We start from the raw sequence: 19,378 nt of genomic DNA, 5'->3' as shown, positions 1-19,378 counted from the left end.
AAAAAAAAAAAAAAAAAAAAAAAAAAAATTCTTTTCTGTTTTTTAAAGTCTCACTCTCAACCACAGCTTAAATTTTCGCCACTCCACATGTTTTTGTGTGTTGGAAAGTTAGGAGCCATTTGGAATAAGGAAACCAGATTCTTCCCTTGGCTCTGCCACTAGCAGTTGTCACTCAGGGAAAGTCCTTTAACCCAAGAGACCTTGTTTCTTCATATATAGCATGAAAAATATAATCAGTACTTTAGTTACCTTTACCAAAGCCATGTGAATATTAGATGAGTAGGATGCATTAAAAGATTTTTTAATGCAAGCAGTTACTCCTTTTTGGCATTAGAGTCTTATTGAAGATAGTGATGATTGAGTATAGCTCTGTAGCACTTTACATGAATTAACTAATTGAGTCATTCATTCAGTCAACACACTTACTGAAGTAACTACCTATGGGCGAGACACTGTTTTTAGGCTATGGAAATAAAATGGTGAATAACTCCATTCTGCCCTCATGAGCTTACATTCTGATGGAGAAGTCACTGGAAAGGTGACTGTTAGGTAACCCCACAGTCTCCTAGCCCCATTCTGTTTACACCTGGATGAAAACATTGTCCATCCATAGTATGTGAAATATTACCTGGTAGTTATTTATTACATTTAATTGAATATTAAAATTTTTATTAAAAAACCCATAGCCACTGTCCTTCAATTGTTAGGAATCTAGCTAGAAAGAGCAAACTGTAATTTATGAAAAACTACAGGAGATAATACCAAGGCAACATAAAATTTGTCCCCATCTGAATGTATAGGTAATAATGTATTAGAGGTGGGCAAATCAGGAGTGGGAAATTGGAACAGGAATTATCAGAGGACAGCTTCGTAGAAGAAGGAGGGCTTAAGCCAGCTTCAGAAAGATGTAAACATTCAGTAACAGATTGCCTGCCTGATCGTTGTGAGGGAGACCTGAGAAATGTTGACTTGTCTCAGATAAAATTGTCGTGTACTGATGTAAAGTGTCTAATTTTTTGGAAATGGCAGTAATGGGAGCCAGTTAATATCAGAATTACCTGAGGTGGGTATTCAAATTATGGAACTATAGATTCTTATATTTATTCCATTTCTTTCTGTCTCGTTCCCCCAAAAAGGAGCATGTTATAACCTAGGGAGGAGAGAGAGAACACCGGGTGTGAACAGTAGCAACAGAAGAATAGATCTGGGCCAGGCGTGGTAGCTCACACCTGTAATCCCAGTAATTGGGGAGGCCGAGGCAGGTGGATCACTTGAGGTCAGGAGTTCAAGGCCAGCCTGGCCAACATGGTGAAACCCTGTCTCTGCTAAAAATGCAAAAATTAGTCGGGTGTGGTGGCGCATGCCTGTAATCCCAGCTACTCAGGAGGCTGAGGCAGGACAATCACTTGAACTCAGGAGACAGAGGTTGTGGTGAGCCGAGATCGCATCATTGCACTCCAACCTGGGCAACAGAACGAGACTCTGTCTCAAAAAATAAAAGGAAAAGAAGAATAGATCTGGAAACCTAAACACTTGATACTGCCGAGCAGGTCATTCATGTAAAACTTGCATCACTATAATTATTGAAGAATTGTTTACTGTAGAGTATAGAACATGGGATTGATGTGATTTCATGAGGCAACAATGACACTTGGTGATCAAGTTATATACAGTAGACTGGGAGTTGAATCTAGGAACGAAGAACCCTTGAAATTGTAGCAACTTTACTAGTTATGAACAAGTTAGAAAAGTTCTAAAGTGTCAAATTGTAGTTTTGAAAACATTTATTCTATGCTAACATCTTTTAGGTCTTTGTGCTTTTCACATTTAAGCTCAGTAACCTGTGGAAATGCTAACCAGCAATAAGTCAGGTCCAGATACGCAAGGTAGACAATCTGCTATAGACGGGAGAAAACTTTCCTGAGTAATTCTGATTCAGTCTTCATTTCCCCTTTCCCACCCTTCTGAGTATCACTGATCTAAGTGTGAATTTATAATTGCTGTTTGTAAATAAGTTGGACTTCATTTACTCAAATTTTCCTTGCATGTGTATAAACCTTTAAATATCAAAAGTATTAACACAAATTTTAAAAATTATTCCCGCCAGACATGGTGGCTCATGCCTGTAATCCCAGCACTTTGGAAAGCCGAGGCAGGTGGATCACTTGAGGCCAGAAGTTCCAGACCATCCTGGCCAACATGGTGAAACCCCATCTCTACTAAAAATACAAAAATTAGCCAGGCATGGTGGCGTGCACCTGTAATCCCAGCTACCCTGGACGCTTGAATGAGAATTGCTTGAACACAGGAGGGAGAGGTTACAGTAAGCTGAGATCGCACCACTGCACTCCAACCTGGGTGACAGAGCGAGACTCTGTCTCAAAAAAAAACAAAACAACAAAATTCTAATCTTTGCTGCCCTATTTTAATGTTACATTGTTTATATAGACATTTTCCCTTTTAAATTCAGAGCTGTCATACATGAAGTACACAGAAATGAAAAGAAAAGTTGTGAATGCTCGCAAGCTGAGGTTGAGTCCTAATGAGGAAGCCTTCATTTTGAAGGAAGATTATGAAAGAAGACGAAAACTAAGATTGCTACAGGTATGACTTATTTGGAATAAAGTTTTAAATTCCTTTCTTCCTCAAATTACTAGTATTCTTTTACATTAGAATGTTCTAAATGTTATATTTAAAAACCTCGTCTGGGTATGCAAGAGCCCTGGTTCTTCCGTATTAACTAGTTTTGGAACACTTGAAAAATAGGCTGAGATGGTAAGTAGATTGTAGAAGAGTTGGAAGATAGTTATTACTTGACTCAAATATTGAAAATTGCTCTTTATCTTTTTTAAAAATGGTCTAATAACAGGAAGCTTAAATGACTGAAGAACACTAATTGGAAAGATTATTAGCTACTGAAACAAATTTATCAGGAAATTGTAGATAACCCTTTTCTAGAAGTGTTTTTAAAGTCTTTGTGAAGTATGTTTCAGGCACCATTCTGTCTAGAATCAGAGATGATGTACAACAGAAATGGAGCTCTCACCTGGCTCTATCTATACTCTGGGCTATAGATTTTGTTGAATCATATTTATCACTTTAGCTTTTATAGGTTATTAGAGTGATAATGGCAGTCCTTTTGGGAGTGCGTGCTGAATAAAAGCTATCAGTTAGGAGACATTAGATACAGTCTTGAGATTTTTACTTTTTGTACATTCACTCAGATTTTCTGCGTTAAATAGTCCTTATCTAATACAAGATGAGTGTCAAGGAGAGTTGACAGACTTAAGAGAATTCATTTGAGTTCCTGTTTCCAAATAGCTTTTCAAAAAAGTTTAAGTGAACTTCCTTTCATATAACCTGTTAAATATGCATTCTTTAGGTTCGAGAACAAGAAAGAGATATCGCCTTACAGATAAGAGAAGACATAAAACAGAGGAGAAATCAACAATTGACACGTTTGGCAGAGGAGCTAAGGGCAGAATGGGAAGAATCACAAACTCAGAAAATACAGAACCTGGAAAAACTGTATTTGGCAAGTTTGAGAAGTATGGGAGAGGGACATCGACAGGCCAAAGAAAATGTGAGATCTTATTTGACTACCCAGTTGTGGCAGTAATATTAGTCAAAAGTAAATTATAGTTGTTGAATGCTTTTCTGATAACATTTTCATGTATTGAATTTCTTTGGGGCAGCTTGAGCTTTTTTGTAAATTTAATGGAATTTGTGAATAATAGGCTCATTTCTTACTAAGAGTTATTTCAAGTAAAATCCATGTCAAACAAAATTGATCTTCCTATGATGTTTAAATTAGCATTATTCTCTTCCAGTACTCCTCTATCTGGGGAAATAATAATCTTCTGAATCAGAAGTTGTTGTCCATCTCAGGCATTTTAGAGAGATTTGGTGGAGTGAATTCAGATATTTCAGTATATTTCCCTTAAACATGTGGTTTGAATGTATATGCATTTGGATTTCATTTACTAATAGCAAACATTTTTTGATGACTTTCAGAAACTCATGGTAAGTCTGCCCCATTATTTTGATTTATTGTGATTTATGATGTGGAAATACTAGAGTCCCAGAATCAGTCACATACAATAAATAGCCTAATTACAAAAAAAGTAAATATTTGATAACAACTAGTGAGGAAGAAAATATCTTAAAGATTGTGGCAATCTGTTTCATGGTCCTTGGTTTTAGCCTGTGTTTTTAGTCATAGCCGTTAAGTTCTGACTCAGATTTTTGTGGTTTTATGTATGCCACATTCATTTCGTGCTTTAGTGCAGTGTTTCCCAAACCTCTGTCGTTTGAATACCATGTTCACAATTTTTGCCCTGACTGGGAAACTACCCATATCACTACATATTTGACATTTTAATTTAGATGGACTCTTTTATTACTTACTTTAACCATGTCCCAAGTAGTTCGATATCCTATTTATATTTTTGTAATAATATGTTAATTGATTGCATTAACTTTACATTAAAATGTTTGTGTTTGTCCCCCCAATATGGCATATCATCAGTGGTGCTATTATCATGCTCTGGGAAACACCGCTATAGTATGTAGAAAGAAGATGACAAAATTGATAAATCACTTCTGATATCATGTGAGATACATTTTCTGTTATTCTTGTTTAACATGACATTTTAAGTAATGTATATTTTTAGGAACCTGATTTGGATGCTCTGGCACAGCAGGCAGCAGAAAGGAAAAGAAAAGCAGATTTGAGGCATAAAGAAGCCCTGAAAGTACAGAAAAATAAAAAAGAAATATTAATGAAACAAAAAACCTGGTAAAGTAATAATTTTTACTATAATCTCAACTGAAACTAACATGTTTGAAAGTAGAGGATACATAGGATACTGTGTAAGCAAATATTAAACATCACAGTAGCATATTCATTGCATTTGTTAAACTTGATTTAAAAATAATGCTGGGGACGGAGTGATTTGCTTAGGTGAACATAATAACTAATGAGCTGTTTCTAGTTGTAGTTTGAGTTCAGCAGCAGTTACTAAGTTTCTGAAGAAATGTATGGCTAGTTCAGAATGCATGTCAACCAATGTCTGTCTCTGGTGTAAACATGAAATAAAAATTGATGTGATTAATAACATTAAAAAAGGTTGTAGACTCTGGAAGTCATCAGTATTTTTTGCATGTTGTAAAAATTAAAGGGCCATTCACAGGAAACATGAGTGAAGGAAAGTAAAAAATTAAGGGCTCTGTTACTAGTTAGCAATGGGCATTTTTAACAAAATTTCTGGTTTTTTTTTCACTCTAAAGAACATTGTAAGTTTCTTGGGTTGGTCCCCACCATAGAGCTTTCTGTCTTTAGATAGGCCTCTCTCAATTTCTAAACATTTTCTTAACATGTGTATAGACTCTTTACACATGTAAAGCTTACTGAGCCTGTGGAATCAGACTAGAGGATTTCTTGAGCCTATGACTTGTATATTTTTAACCCGGAGAGTTGTACTGTAATATTATCACTGATAGATTAATTGATGACATCTCTTGTTTCTTAAGGCATATAAAAGCTCGAAAGGAAGCACTGCTTGTGGAAAAGAGAGATCAGCCAAAATTACAAGTCTGCCCCTCCTCCTCCAGCTCTTTTTGAGGTGAGTTTGAGTATTAAGAGGAACTAGGTCATGATTCTTCTTTACTGTTATAATTCACTGGAGGTCAGAATGACTACCACTTAAACTTATACAAGTTTTCTTGTACAATTAAAAACTTTTACAGGAATATATCGAGTATTTTAAAATAATTCTAGATATCATTTCACCTGTAAATACTTTAGTGTGTATCTCTGATGTCTAAGGACTTTTTTCTTAGTATAATACTAATATTGTTTCCAATATTATTTAATACCCAGTATTTGTTCACCCTTCCTCAATGATGTCAAAAAAATTTTGTTGTTTGGAAAACTATAATGGTTTTGGTTTTGAAAAAACTTTTAATAATTCTGCCTTTTGAAAAAATGCCCTTTATTTATTTATTAGGGGGAAGAAACTAGACTATTTGTCCTCTAGACTTTCCCACACTCTGAATTTGGCTTATTTTAAATGGTCAATATTTTACAGATAAATTAAGTTTCAGTTAAGTTAATAAATGTGCATAAGATTATAAAGTATCCAGGTGTGATTTTAAAAGAAAAGAGGAAAACAATGTTATAAATTAAAAGAGGGATCTGTTTTTTATGGGAGTAAAATGTGTGCTTTTGTGATTTGAAGCTTGTTTTAAAAAAATGTAATTAAAGCAGAAAATTTTTAAAGTATTTGTTCTCCATAGCTTGTTACAGTTATTGAAATGGCTATTTGGATGATTGTCAAAGTTACCTAGTTATTTTATCCGAAAATTAAGTAGAAGTAAACCCACAAATACAGGGATGTCTAATATAGTTGTACATACAAGTATATTCTGTATAAGCGTAAGTTCCAGATATTCACTTCTTAGACCTTTCAGTTTGTCAGACTTCCTGCTTTTTTACATTGAGCTATCTACCATGTAACATTTGATCCAACAAAATTCAGATGTAAAAGTCATATTTCAGTCACTCCCTCAGTACAAAGTGACACGATAAAAGCCAGGCAATATATTATCCATGATGCCTTTTGATTATCTTTGTATTAATTCTTAGTATTTATAACAAGCCAAAGACAAAAATTTATAAAAAGCAAACAAAACTCTGTAAGTGCTTTGACAAGCATGAATTGTATCAGTGGGCATGAACTATTTAGTTCTTTTTTTCTTTTGAGACAGAGTCTCACTCACTCTGTCACCCAGGCTGAAATGCAGTGGTGCAATCTTGGCTCACTGCAGCCTCCACCTCCCGGGTTCTAGCGATTCTCCTGCCTCAGCCTCCTAGGTAGCTGGGATTATAGGCACCCGCCACCATGCCCAGCTAATTTTTGTGTTTTTAGTAGAGACGAGGTTTCACCATGTTGGCCATGCTGGTCTCGAACTCCTGGCCTCAGATGATCCACCCACCTCGGCCTTCCAAAGTGCTAGGATTACGGGTATGAGCCACTGCACCCAGCCTGATTCCTTTTAAGAAAACAGGACATATTCCTCATTTTTCCCTCTGCCAGTTTTCAGAGTGAAGAGTTGGTGTAATAATCAATGCCGTTGGTGGTAAATGGGTTTTTTTTTTTCCTTTCTCTTTTGTGACTATCACTGTTAACTTGTGGAGGTTTTTTACTCAATATTACATAGTTCAATTGTAGTCATTATTCTTTTTCTTCTCACTGATGTTTGTAATATCTGAAATTGGGTCAGCAGGAGAGTCTTGAAGTTGTTTCTTGCGTCCCCGTGACTCCATGAGCATTTCCTTGCTCTGTGGCTCAGCAAATGACCTTGGCTTAATTTACTCTGTCCCGTATCTGGTATCTCCAAAGACCCCTGATTCTTTTTAGTGGAGAAATGGTACTTATAAATAAGATCTGGGTGACTACATTCTTGTTTCACTAAAAGGCATTATTTTAGAAAAATCCATTACCCAAGCCAATAAAGGTGTTTGGGATGAGGCAGTGTTTCTGAATGTCTTGAGATGGTTGTGAATTTATCACATAGAAGGGAGGGACAGGATTTTGGTTTGGGAAAAACTAGGTTGTAGGGTATTTGGGGGCCAGGGAAATGCACCATATAAGAACACTGTGTCACATACACAGGATATAGATGCATCTGTATCACTGTTTCTTCAAGCAGATAAAAATATAAATGCTGAGAAGCCTGAGGAAATAAACCTAGACTATTTAGTCTTCTCAAACCAAGGTCTTTCCTTGATTTAAGAAAATACTATTTTTTGAGAGAGCTGTTTACATGGTGAAGAGAATTGATACTTCTTGTGTACCTAAGAATTTAGTTATGTCAGGTTTTTTTTATTCATATCTAATTTAATCACATTAGCCCTGCATGTTAAATATTTCCATGTAACAAATGATGAAAATTGAAGGTCAGAGTTTAAGTAACGTAACCAAAGTCCTTTAATAGGTAAGTGCGAGAACCAGAGTTTATGTCAATGTCAAATTCTATAAAACTCATGATCTTTTTACTGTGACACTTAGCTTCCCATGAATATACTTCTTCAGAGTTCATGCTAACTGTTAAAGTTAACTACTTATGTACTAAAGTCTAGAAGTGTAAACAACCAGTCTTTTCATAGGTCTGTTAAAGAATGAAGTTTTTATTGAAAACCCTGAGATGCTGTGAAGACTTCTCATATATCATACCAGACGCAAGAGAAAAATGAGCTTTGTTTTACTTCTTCCCTTGCTTATACCTTTTTTGTTGTTGTTTGAGACAAGATCTCACTGTTTTTCCCAGGCTAGAGTTCAGTGACTCTTCACCAGCACCATCATAGCTCACTGCAGACTTGAACTCCTGGGCTAAAGCAATCCTCCTGCTTCTGCTTCCTGAGTAGCTGTGACTACAGGCATGTGCCACAGTGCCTGACATTTTTTTTCTTGTTTTCCATTGCTGCATGAGCCAGTGTCAGGTACTCCAGAGTAGAAAGCTGGTTTTGTCCTGTACTTGGGTAGATAAAGCTAGAAATAGTTATTGTGGAGCAAAACTAAGGCTGGAAGATAGAACACGGGAAGTAAATTGAGTGATTAAATTATTAACAGATCATCCTAATTATGCCAGGCCAAGGACGGATTTCACTAATAACTTAGGTGCAATTCATTGGAAATCCTGTTATAATCAATAAAGATTCATAGTAATCGAAATCTCAAATTGTGATCCCAATTTTGGGCGGATTCCAAATTCAATCTATACATAATTGCCTTTACTCTGGAAGTACTGGTATTTTAAAATGTGTAAACTGAGTCACTTTTATATATCAAATTACATAATTTTAGAGACTTGTTTTCTTCAGAGTTCTTCCTTGTCAAGAAGCCTATGGTTTATTTTTTTCAAGGCATTGATTTAAAGGCTACTAAGATTCTTTGTAGAGTGAAGCATTCTAATGTGTACCACCATCTCTGAATTTTTGTTTTGTGACCAGTTTCTTACTGAACTTTAATATTAACTAGTTAAAGCTAGGTGTGGTGGCACCTGCCTTTAATCTCAGCTACTTAGGAGGCTGAGGTGGGAGGATTCCTTGAGCCCAGGAGTTCAAGACCAGCCTGGGAAACATAGCAAGACCCTGTCTCAAATATATGTATATGTGTATATATATGCTAGTTAATGTTTTCATTAGTGGTCAGTTTAATCCTTTACCTGAATGATAAGACCCTGAATAAAGTCCTCTGTTGTACATATCTGGATGTATTTCCCAGGTACTTGCCAATTAGTTATCTTCTGACTGGTCTAGGTAATTCTCAACTTTGGCTGTACATTTATCACCTGTGCAGCTTTTTTTTATTTTTTATTTTTTGAGACAGAGTCGTACTCTGTCACCCAGGCTGGAGTACAGTGGTGTAATGTCGGCTCACTGCAACCTTTGCCTCCTGGGTTCAAGCAATTCTCCTGCCTCAGCCTCCCAAGTAGCTGGGATTACAAGTGTGTGCTACCATGCCGAGCTAATTTTTGATTTCTAGTAGAAAAGGGGTTTCTCCATGTTGGCCAGGCTGGTCTCAAACTCCTGACATCAAGTGATCTGCCTGCCTTGGCCTCCCAAAGTGCTGGGATTACAAGTGTGAGCCACAACACCTGGCCGCAGCTTTTTAACAGTGCTAATACTGGGCTCTGTTCTTAAAAACTTGTTGAAAGCTACTCAGGTAAGAAATAAGTTCTCAGATAAGAGAAAGTTTCTCAGATAAGAAAAAAGGTCTTAAAAACTACTCAGATAATTCTGCTCACATTAGCCTGTTCACTTTTACTTGGATTTTCTTAATCCCCCCTTCTTTGTTTTTTTTTTTTGAGACAGAGTCTTGCTCTGTCACCCAGGTTGGAGTGCAGTGGCACACTCTTGGCTCATTTTGCATCATTGAAGCCTCTGACCCCTGGTTCAAGCAGTTATCTTGCCTCAGCCTCCCTAGCAGCAGGGATTACAGATGTGTGCTACCATGCCTGGCTAATTTTTGTATTTTTAGTAGAAATGGAGTTTTACCGTGTTGGCTAGGCTGGTCTCGAACTCCTGACCTCAAGTGATCCACCTGCCTCGGCCTCCCAAAGTGCTGGGATTACAGGCTTGAGCCCGTGCCCAGCCCCTTCTTGTCTTTTATATTGTTTCTTTTCACTTGAATCCTCCTCATCATTCCATACTCATATATGTTATAGCTAAAACTGGTTAATTCTGAACCTATTCTTATTTAAACTTTTCTCCCTCCCAACCTGTGTTGCATTCGTGATGTCATTGAATTAGCCAGGCATGATGGTACCTGCCTGTAGTCCTAGCTATGTTAGGCTAGAAGCATAAGGATCACTTGAGCCCAGGAGTTGCAGTGAGCTATGGTCATGCCTCTGTACTCTGGCCTTGTCAACAGGCCTTAAAAAAATTAAAAATGCTTTTTATACTTTAATTGATTCTCACAGTAATTGTCACAATGATCATATGGTATAGCAATAGCTATAAATCCACTTTTCTTAAGGAAGCTGAGGGACAGAAAAGTTGAGGGACTTTGCTAACTTTTCACTACTAGGATATAATACAGAAGACATCCGGCAGAAGTGTTAGCATTTCTTTCTGGATATTTTTTTCATCATGTTATCTGTAAAATGCATGGTTTATTATTTAACTTATGTGTAATTGTTAGAACTTCTAGTTGTTAGAACTGTTACTGTGAGCTCCTTGAAGCCAGCAGTCATTCTTTTATTTTACTTCTCATTGTCGTTCACAATGCCTTGTGTAATGTTTAACACATAGTAGGCACTTAATATTGTCAGTTTAGTTAATTAACATCAGTGTGTGATAGGATGTGATGGGTTGAATCTGCCTTTACTACAAAATACAGGAAAGAGAAGGGGGAGGGTAGTTTACTTACATTTTTCTGAGAGTTGTTTTGTTCTGGAATAAGTGTAATTTAAATATATTGGCAAGTGTTTCAGGAACAAAACTCAAAATACATCATTAAACGTTGAGAAAATAAGACTTATGAACTATAGTAGAATTTTTGTGATTAGATATGGAAAAGGACATAATGAGGCATGTTGTTTTCTTATAAATATAATGAAATGATTTTCATTTCGCTTGATATGGCCTATAAGCCCTTCTATATTCAGGAGATTTAAAGATGAAATTTCTCTATAAATAACTTAAAAATTGAGATGAATAAAGCACATTGATTAGTTAGCGACACCTTGAAGATGATTTGAAATACTGATGAGTCTGGTACTTTTATTAAAATTTGAAGTAATTTAACTAAAAATTTGATTTCGTTATGAGCAGATTTTAGCATGTTTTGGATGTGGAGAACTCAATAAAATACAAAATAACTTTTTTTGCATTGCGATTCAGCCTTTAAAGTCGACAAATTAATGCTATTTAACCTATTCTTTTTATGTTCTCTTTCCAGAACATTGAACGTGACAAAGAATTTGTGCCAGATCAAACATAACGTTTGTCTACCTAGCCACCATCTTCACACTTTTGTGAGCTGAGAGACGAGAGCACAAAACAGGGATTGCACTTACGTGTTTCCTTCAGCCCTCGATTTCATTATTCTCTGTGTGCATTGAATTGAATTAATGATCTTATTATATTAATGGTCGTTGGTGTTCCCAGATTTCAAAATTTGGACAATTGGTAATAATATCAAAACCTTTTAAATGCTTTGAATTTTCATGTCAGGCATATGATGGTTTAATATGAATTAAAGAAACTAGTTGGCTATTTAAATGGTTATATTTTAAAATAGCAGATTTTAAAGCTTTTTTTAATCATAAAATATTACATGCTATTTGTGAAAAATTTGAAACTATACACGTAAGTGTAAACTATTGGGAAAACACCAGTTCTGTCATCAAAGTGGAATATGGTTAATGTTTTAATAAATTCATTTTACTTTTATTTAAATATAAACATATACACACTTTTCAAAACATGATTTTTAGTAGCCACTTACTATTTCATCGTACCATTTATTTAATCATTATTTTTTGCTTCTGTAAGTAATCATTATCTTGCACATTTTTATCCACATCTCTGATTATATATAAATTCCTAAAAGAGAAAGTATTGGCTCCAAACTGTGTAACATTTGATATGGATCATTAAATTGCTTTTTAAAAGCATCAACAACATAGGAGAATGGCCACCTTACCATAACCTTGTCTGCATGGAATATTGTGTTTTAAAAATTATTGCCAGTCTTAAGAGTAACAAATGATATATTGTTATTATAATTGCTATTTCTCTGTGTCAGTGGGGGTTTTAATTTTTTTCATGTTGAATATGTTTGGCTACTAGGAAAATAAATTTTATAGCATTCCTGTGGCATTTAGAATGCAACAAATACACATTTTGGTTGACTGCTTAATAGCAGGTATTAAAAGCAATATTCAGTTAAGAACTAAAATGAATATCACAGAATATTAGAATATCACAGAATATCTTAGAACTTCTAAGATGCAAGAGTAAATCTGAGCTTTATTTAAAATTGTAAAGTATTATTTCATTTTCAACATTATAATGTAGGAACAATAACTTCAATTTGTTGCTAAATGCTTTACTATTCACTGCATTTTGTGATATTAAAAGATGTTACATTTTAACTAAGATTGATGATGAATTATTTTTTTATCTAACTCCATCAGCATAGGGTGCTGGTGGTATTAAATTAATATCCATAAGCTTTCTTTTTTGATAGTAACTAGAAGACCTACCTCCTTTTCAATTTTGGACTTAAAATTAGATCAGTAGTTACAATGATAAAGGGTTAGAAAAAAGTTAGGGACCACAAACATTTTATTTCTAACAGTTTTATGAAAGTGGTCCCACAAACTAAAGCTTTGTGTAGATTGAAGATATGATTTCTGAATATTTCCAGAAATAGATTTATTACTGTACACCTTTTTATTTGAATATTTTCTTTTATTTGCTGCTTTACTCCATCACTTAGGAAAAATCTGTCCTTAAACCTTGGATTTAAAATGTGATGATTAATGTGTTTGGCTTTCAAGATCAAATTACCTCAATTTTCATCTGCACTCAGCTCACATGCACAATAATTTTAGCATCTTCCCTGGAGAACAATATGATCTTTATAGCAGGTATCATATAAAAAATATTTGCACTCTTGGCATATATGTTTGGGTATTTTTCTTTAGCAGCTTTCTGCAAATAAACTTTCATTTGTTCAGTCAGCCTTTTCAGCACATAAGAGCCGCTATTGTGTGTGTGTGTGTGTGTGTGTGTGTGTGTGTGTGTGTGTTTAACATCCTGATAAAGTAATTCCAAAATCTCTTGTATGTCATAATATATATCTTTGGCTGAAGAAGAATTATGAAAGTGACCTGCTGTAGTCCTACTTACAGCCAGTAGTTGTCTACATTTTGTTTTGTTAGATTCGCTACCTCTACACACAACTAAACAAAACATCATATGCTTGGAAGTCCTACATTACTTATCCATGGCCTTCATCCTGTCTATTCTTTGTCAGTGACAGTTACATAGCACTTTTTTCAAATGAATTTTGCATTCTGAAAATATTTCTTGAGTCAGATTCACTATATTGTTTGTGGTGAGACCCAGAAATGTCTGCAGAAAAGTGCAGCTGAATCAGTTAAATTCATCATCGATTTTCCATGCTCTATTATATCTAAAAAGATTTCTGTTCAAATATCTGATGTGCAAAATGCAGAAATGTATTTATTAATAGCATTTATCATTCATATATCTTTGATCTTCAAATGCTGAAAATAGAATCTAACATTATTTCAACCAGATTTATGGTTATGTTTTTAATTACATTGACACAAATCTATAGGGGATTGTCTTTCTAAAGCTGTATTACAAATCTTGTTTTGAAGTATGATCAATAAGAACAAAATTTGTCTGTGGTCCCTAACTTTTTCTGTGACCCTTTATTCATATCCTTTATATGACTTTTTATATCTGGGCTGATATTTATCATTCATGTTGTATGCTATTTTGAAATTTTTCCTTTCTTTAAAATTTTGGTTTACCAAAATTGACACACTGCTTTTAATTTATCTTCAAGAGATGTGAAGAATTCATAAACAACTTTTTTCTTGAAAACCTCATGGCTGAAATGGATTGAAATATTGTTCTCAGAGGTTATTTTATTTAATATACATATTGATATACTAAATACTTCTAGAGATTATAATTTTGATTTAATCTAACTTTTTTTGTCTTGCCTGATGTTACTTAGTTTTGCATGAATATTTAGTGGCTCAAAGAGGATATATTTTTGATAAATTTGTTTGGCCAGTGTACTCTTTGTTAATTTATTAACCGTCAATCTCTTTACCTATTTATCTCACCATTTGAGAATTTTTAATCTTACAATTGAAGTTAACAGCTTTCTTGGTCGTTATTAATTGCTGCAACTGGCTGGCAGAATTTCAACATACAAAAGACAGAAAAAGACTTTTACTGCTGGTTACATTTAGAATATTTACCTATACTTGAAAGTGAATGTTCAGATAGTAAAAGTAAATCCAGGCTGGATGTGTTAGCTTACTCCTGTAATTTCAGCACTTTTGGAGGCCGAGATGGGAGGATTGCTTGAGACCAGCCTGGTGAACATAGCAAGACCTCATCTCTTTAAAAAAAAAAAAAAAAAGTAAATCCAGTCTCTGTGCCCCTTTCTCTTTTTTGTGTTATTTATGTTAATGAGATTTGTGGGTATTTACCTTTCAATACTGTCATTTTAATGAGGTTTCCTTTTTTTTTTTAATGTTTGAGACGAGTCTTGTCTTGTCGCCCAGGCTGGAGTGCAGTGGTACAATCTTAGCTTACTGCAACCTCTGCCTCCCGAGCTCAAGCGATTCTCCTGCCTCAGCCTCCTGAGTAGCTGGGATTATAGGTGCCCAACCACCATGCCTGGCTAATTTTTCTATTTTTAGTAGAGACAGTTTCACCGCGTTGGACAGTCTGACCTCAGGTGATCTGCCCACATCAGCCTCCCAAAGTGCTGGAATCACAGGCATTAGCCACCACGCCCAGCAAGAGATTTTTTTTCTTACAAAGTAATGGAGAAATATGTTTGGAGGAGTATAACCTAATCTGGTTTAAAATGAGTAACTCATAAAACTTTATATTAACAATTTGATCACTTTCATAGATACATGCTGTTGATAATTGTGGGCATTTTAAAATATAACTCTTCTTATATTTAATTTTATATTTGTAGAAAACATGATTTTAAGGTTGTTTTGTTTTTTAGTTATTGCTTGTCTCACACTTTAAAACTTTTGCCTAAAACTTTTTAATGACTGCTAGCCAGATGCTCATTTGGCTGCTGAGGAGGAAGCTAAACGATTGGAAGAGCTACAAAAACAGGCAGCACAAGAGAGAATGGAACGGTTTGAAAAGGCACATGTACGGGGATTCCAAGCAATGAAGAAGATCCATTTGGCTCAAGTAAGACTTAAATTCTACCCGTGACCATTACTGATGGACTTACTAATAGCATTGCAGGACTGATTAGTGAATGAGCTCAAAGAAAGGTGGGAAGGGTGGGTGTTCAGTATAGTCTCTGATTCATATGATTTCAAGTTTCCCAACTTTCTTTCCCCTTCCATTTCAAGTTCTGATTGGGTTAAGCTGTTCTCCCAGTGTATTGCTGTTCTAAAAATTTTACTAATGAATTTATTAAAAGTTTAATATTTCAATATGTCCAAAAACAGCCTGGGAAAAAAATCACTTTCCTAATTTAATTATTTAAGTAGCATATGTGCTCTATAAATTTGAGGATTCAGTTCATTAAATATGCATTGAGCAAAGCACTTTTGGTTTTGTAGAATGTTGTTTCAAAAATAAAGTCATGATCCTTGCTACCGCAGCTTTTAAAAAGTGACCATAGGCCAGGCATGTAATCTCAGCACTGTGGGATGTCAAGCCAGGCAGATCGTGTAGGCCCAGAAGTTTAAGACCAGCTTGGGCAACATGGAGAAACCCCGTCTCTACTTAAAACAGAAAAATTAGCCAGGCATGGTGGTGTGCGGCTGTAGTCCCAGCTACTCGGGAGGCCAAGGTGGGAGGAGGATCACCTGAGCCCGGGACAAGGAGGTTGCTTTGAGCTGAGATCACACCACACCACTGCACACCAGCCTGGGCCACAGAGTGAGACCCTATTTCAAAAAAAATTTAAGAAGTGACTGTCAAGTCCAGTCAAGGTAGCTCATGCCTGTCATCCCAACATTTTGGGAGGTCAAAGCGCTTGAGCCCAGGAGTTCGAGACCAGGCTGGGCAACAAGGCGAAATCCTGTCTTTACCAAAAATTCAAAAATTAGCCAGGCATGGTGACCTGGGACTACAGAGTCAATACAGTCAGTCCCAGTTTGGGACTGTATTGTAGCCTGGCACCTCATTTCCCGAGAAGGCTGAGATGGGAGGATTGCTTGAGCCTGGGAGGCAGAGCAGTGAGCCGAGATTGCATTACTGTACTCCACCCTGGTGACAGAGTGAGATTCTGTCAATCAATCAATCAATAGTGACTGTCATAAATGTGTAAAATAATATAATGAAAGCAGGCTTTATAGTTTTAGCTTTACGTCTGTCATGCTTATTGTTCATTTAGTGCTTAGTCTTGAAACAGCATAAAAATGATTCATCTTATTACAAGTCTGATTTTATTTTCTGAATTTGACTAATGCATTTGGATGTTTTAAATACCCATCTTAGGAATGAGTTTTAAGTACTTCTTAAAATGCATTGGAAATTAAATTTTCTTAAGAAAGTTTATTTTGATAGTTTGAACTAAATCATGAGCTTCTCCCTTAAATTTTTAGCTTTTATAAACTAGGAGTGAATTATGATTAAAATAACTGAATGTCTGAATTATTATCAGTAATTCTCCCCATCTAAGGTTTAAACCTATAGTAAAACAGACACAAAAAGCAGTCATAAATTGAACAGATTCTTCCATAAAAGCAGTAGTGTTTAGTGGTTAAGCAAGTGGGCTCCACAGTCATTCTGCCAGGATTTATCTCTCCCCTTCACCAGTCAGCTGTTTGATCTCAGGCAGATTAGTTAAACTCTCTGAGTTCTGTTTCATGTGTTTTTTTTGAGATGGAGTCTCACTCTGTCACCCAGGCTGGAGTGCAGGGGCGGGATCTTGGCTCACTGCAACCTCCACCTTCCAGATTCTAGCAATTCTCCCGCCTCAGCCTCCTGAGTAGCTGGGACTACAGGCACGCGACACCACACACAGCTAATTTTTTTTTTTTTGAAGCAGAGTCTTGCTCTGCCGCCCAGCCTGGAGTGCGGTGGTATGATCTTGGCTCACTACAACCTCTACCACCCGGGGTCAAGCGATTCTCCTGCCTTGGCCTCCCAAGTAGCTGGGACTACAGGCACACACCACCATACTTGACTAATTTTTGTATTTTTAGTAGAGATAGAGTTTCACCATCTTAGCCAGGGATGGTCTCTATCTTCTGACCTCATGATCCCCCTGCCCCAGCCTCCCAAATTGCTGGGATTACAGGCATGAGCCACTGTGCCCAGCCCAATTTTTTTGTATTTTCAGTAGAGATAAGGTTTCACCATGTTGGTCAGGCTGGAACTCCTGACCTCAAACAATCTGCCTGCCTCGGCCTCCCAAAGTGCCGGGATTACAGGTGTGGGCCACCAAGCCTGGCTGGTTTTTTTTTGTTTTTTGTTTTTTAACCTCCCCTGCCACACCTCTCCTGATCATCTGTTTTGTGAGGATTAAATGAGTTTAGTAAAGCCTTTAGAAATGTACCTGGAATTTCATAAGCTCAGTAAATGTTAGTGGTAGGGGTCATTGTTATAAATAATCCAAAAAAAAAAATGCTAGCTTGCAGTGAGCTAAAAGAGTATACTTACTCAAATAACTTTAGATAATTAGAATCATAGTATAAATGAAATAAGTTCATTTATAATTTTATTTTTTTTCAGGGCATGGCAAAAAAAAATTCATCCTCAAAAGACAAAATAGTTAAAACTTTAGAAGAGAATAAGTAATGTATATGTTATCACTTTGTTATTTATTTTTATTTATTTTTTAATAAATAAAAGAGTCTCACTCTGTTGCCCAGAGTGGAGTTCAGTGGCACAATCTTGGCCCACTGCAACCTCTGCCTCACAGGTTCAAGCTATTCTCCCGCCCCAGCCTCCCGAGTAGCTGGTATTTCAGGCGCGTGCCATCACGCCTGGCTAATTTTCGTATTTTTAGTAAAGATGGGATTTCACCATATTGGCCAGGCTATTATCAAACTCCTGACCTCAGGTGATCTGCCTGCCTCAGCCTCCCAAAGTGCTGGGATTACAGGCATGAGGCACTGTACCCGGCCCATTACCACTTTTTGAATGCAGGATTTCTCTATGTTATAGTAGACTTAATGTTCCTTATTTAAGAAGGTTGTTTAAAAACCATGCAATCTCACTGCTAATAGAGGATTTCATTTTTCCTATCTGAACCTTTTTGCTGCGTACTGTATTGTGGCCTGAGACGTTATTTCCTTCTAGTATCTATATTAACTAATATTTGACTTCTACCTGCTTCTCCAGTTTTATCTTCTTTCCCTAATTATCCTTGCCTTATATACCCTAGCTATAGTGAACAATGTGCTGTTTTCTGAATATCCCATGCCTTCGTCTCCATACCGTTGTGCTACAGTTTTTTCTTACATGGACTCATTCTCTTTCACCCACTTTTGTCTGGCTAAATCCTTATCCCAAGGAATGAGAATTCTTGCCTTGTTCTCCTTCCTTATCTTCTACCACCAAAATTCCATTAGATAACCTCACTAAAACACTGATTAAACTTTCATATTAGCCATACTCTTTAAGCTTAAAGAAATACATTCAGATCTCCTTTAATAAGAAATTCATAAGAATGTGAAGTAACAAGAAATATTCTATGTTAAGCCACAGTCACTCTGCGTCTTGGTGCTTACCTCAGATAGGTATATGGAGAACTGGAATAAAATATAGCACGGGAGCCATGGCAACTTATATAGAAATTAACTTCATGACTTTCCTCAGAATGGAAAACTGTAGCTGGCAGACACTTTTTGCAGCTAATGGCCTAACCAGTACCACTTTTTCATAGTACTTAACTAACATAATACTACTTGTTTGTTGGTCTTACTACTAGGGAACTAGGGTAGGGTTGAGATTGTGTCCCTAGCACTTAATGTGGAATCTGGGTATTCAGCAAATAATTGTTGAATGAGTAAATGTCTGTCTTTTGGCTGAACAAATAATAGAGGAGAGGAGAGAAGCTTGGACCCTGATCCTCATTTCCCCTACCTGCAACACTGTTAATATTAC

At 36.2% G+C, this 19,378-nt stretch overlaps 1 protein-coding gene across 1 annotated transcript in view; it reads left to right on the top strand.

Moving 5' to 3' along the window:
• Positions 1–19,378, top strand: part of CEP295 (centrosomal protein 295) — a 74,862-nt gene that overhangs the window by 5,576 nt on the left and 49,908 nt on the right. Inside the window, 7 exon segments of the mRNA XM_017863687.1 lie at positions 2,471–2,604; positions 3,383–3,583; positions 4,674–4,798; positions 5,533–5,564; positions 5,567–5,596; positions 5,599–5,624; positions 15,359–15,499. Coding sequence (XP_017719176.1) covers positions 2,471–2,604; positions 3,383–3,583; positions 4,674–4,798; positions 5,533–5,564; positions 5,567–5,596; positions 5,599–5,624; positions 15,359–15,499 — 689 coding nt within the window.

Source organism: Rhinopithecus bieti, unplaced genomic scaffold, assembly GCF_001698545.2.
Source record: "Rhinopithecus bieti isolate Rb0 unplaced genomic scaffold, ASM169854v2 scaffold_71999, whole genome shotgun sequence".
Lineage (NCBI taxonomy): Eukaryota > Metazoa > Chordata > Mammalia > Primates > Cercopithecidae > Rhinopithecus > Rhinopithecus bieti.
This window is presented reverse-complemented; position numbering and strand designations above follow the sequence as displayed.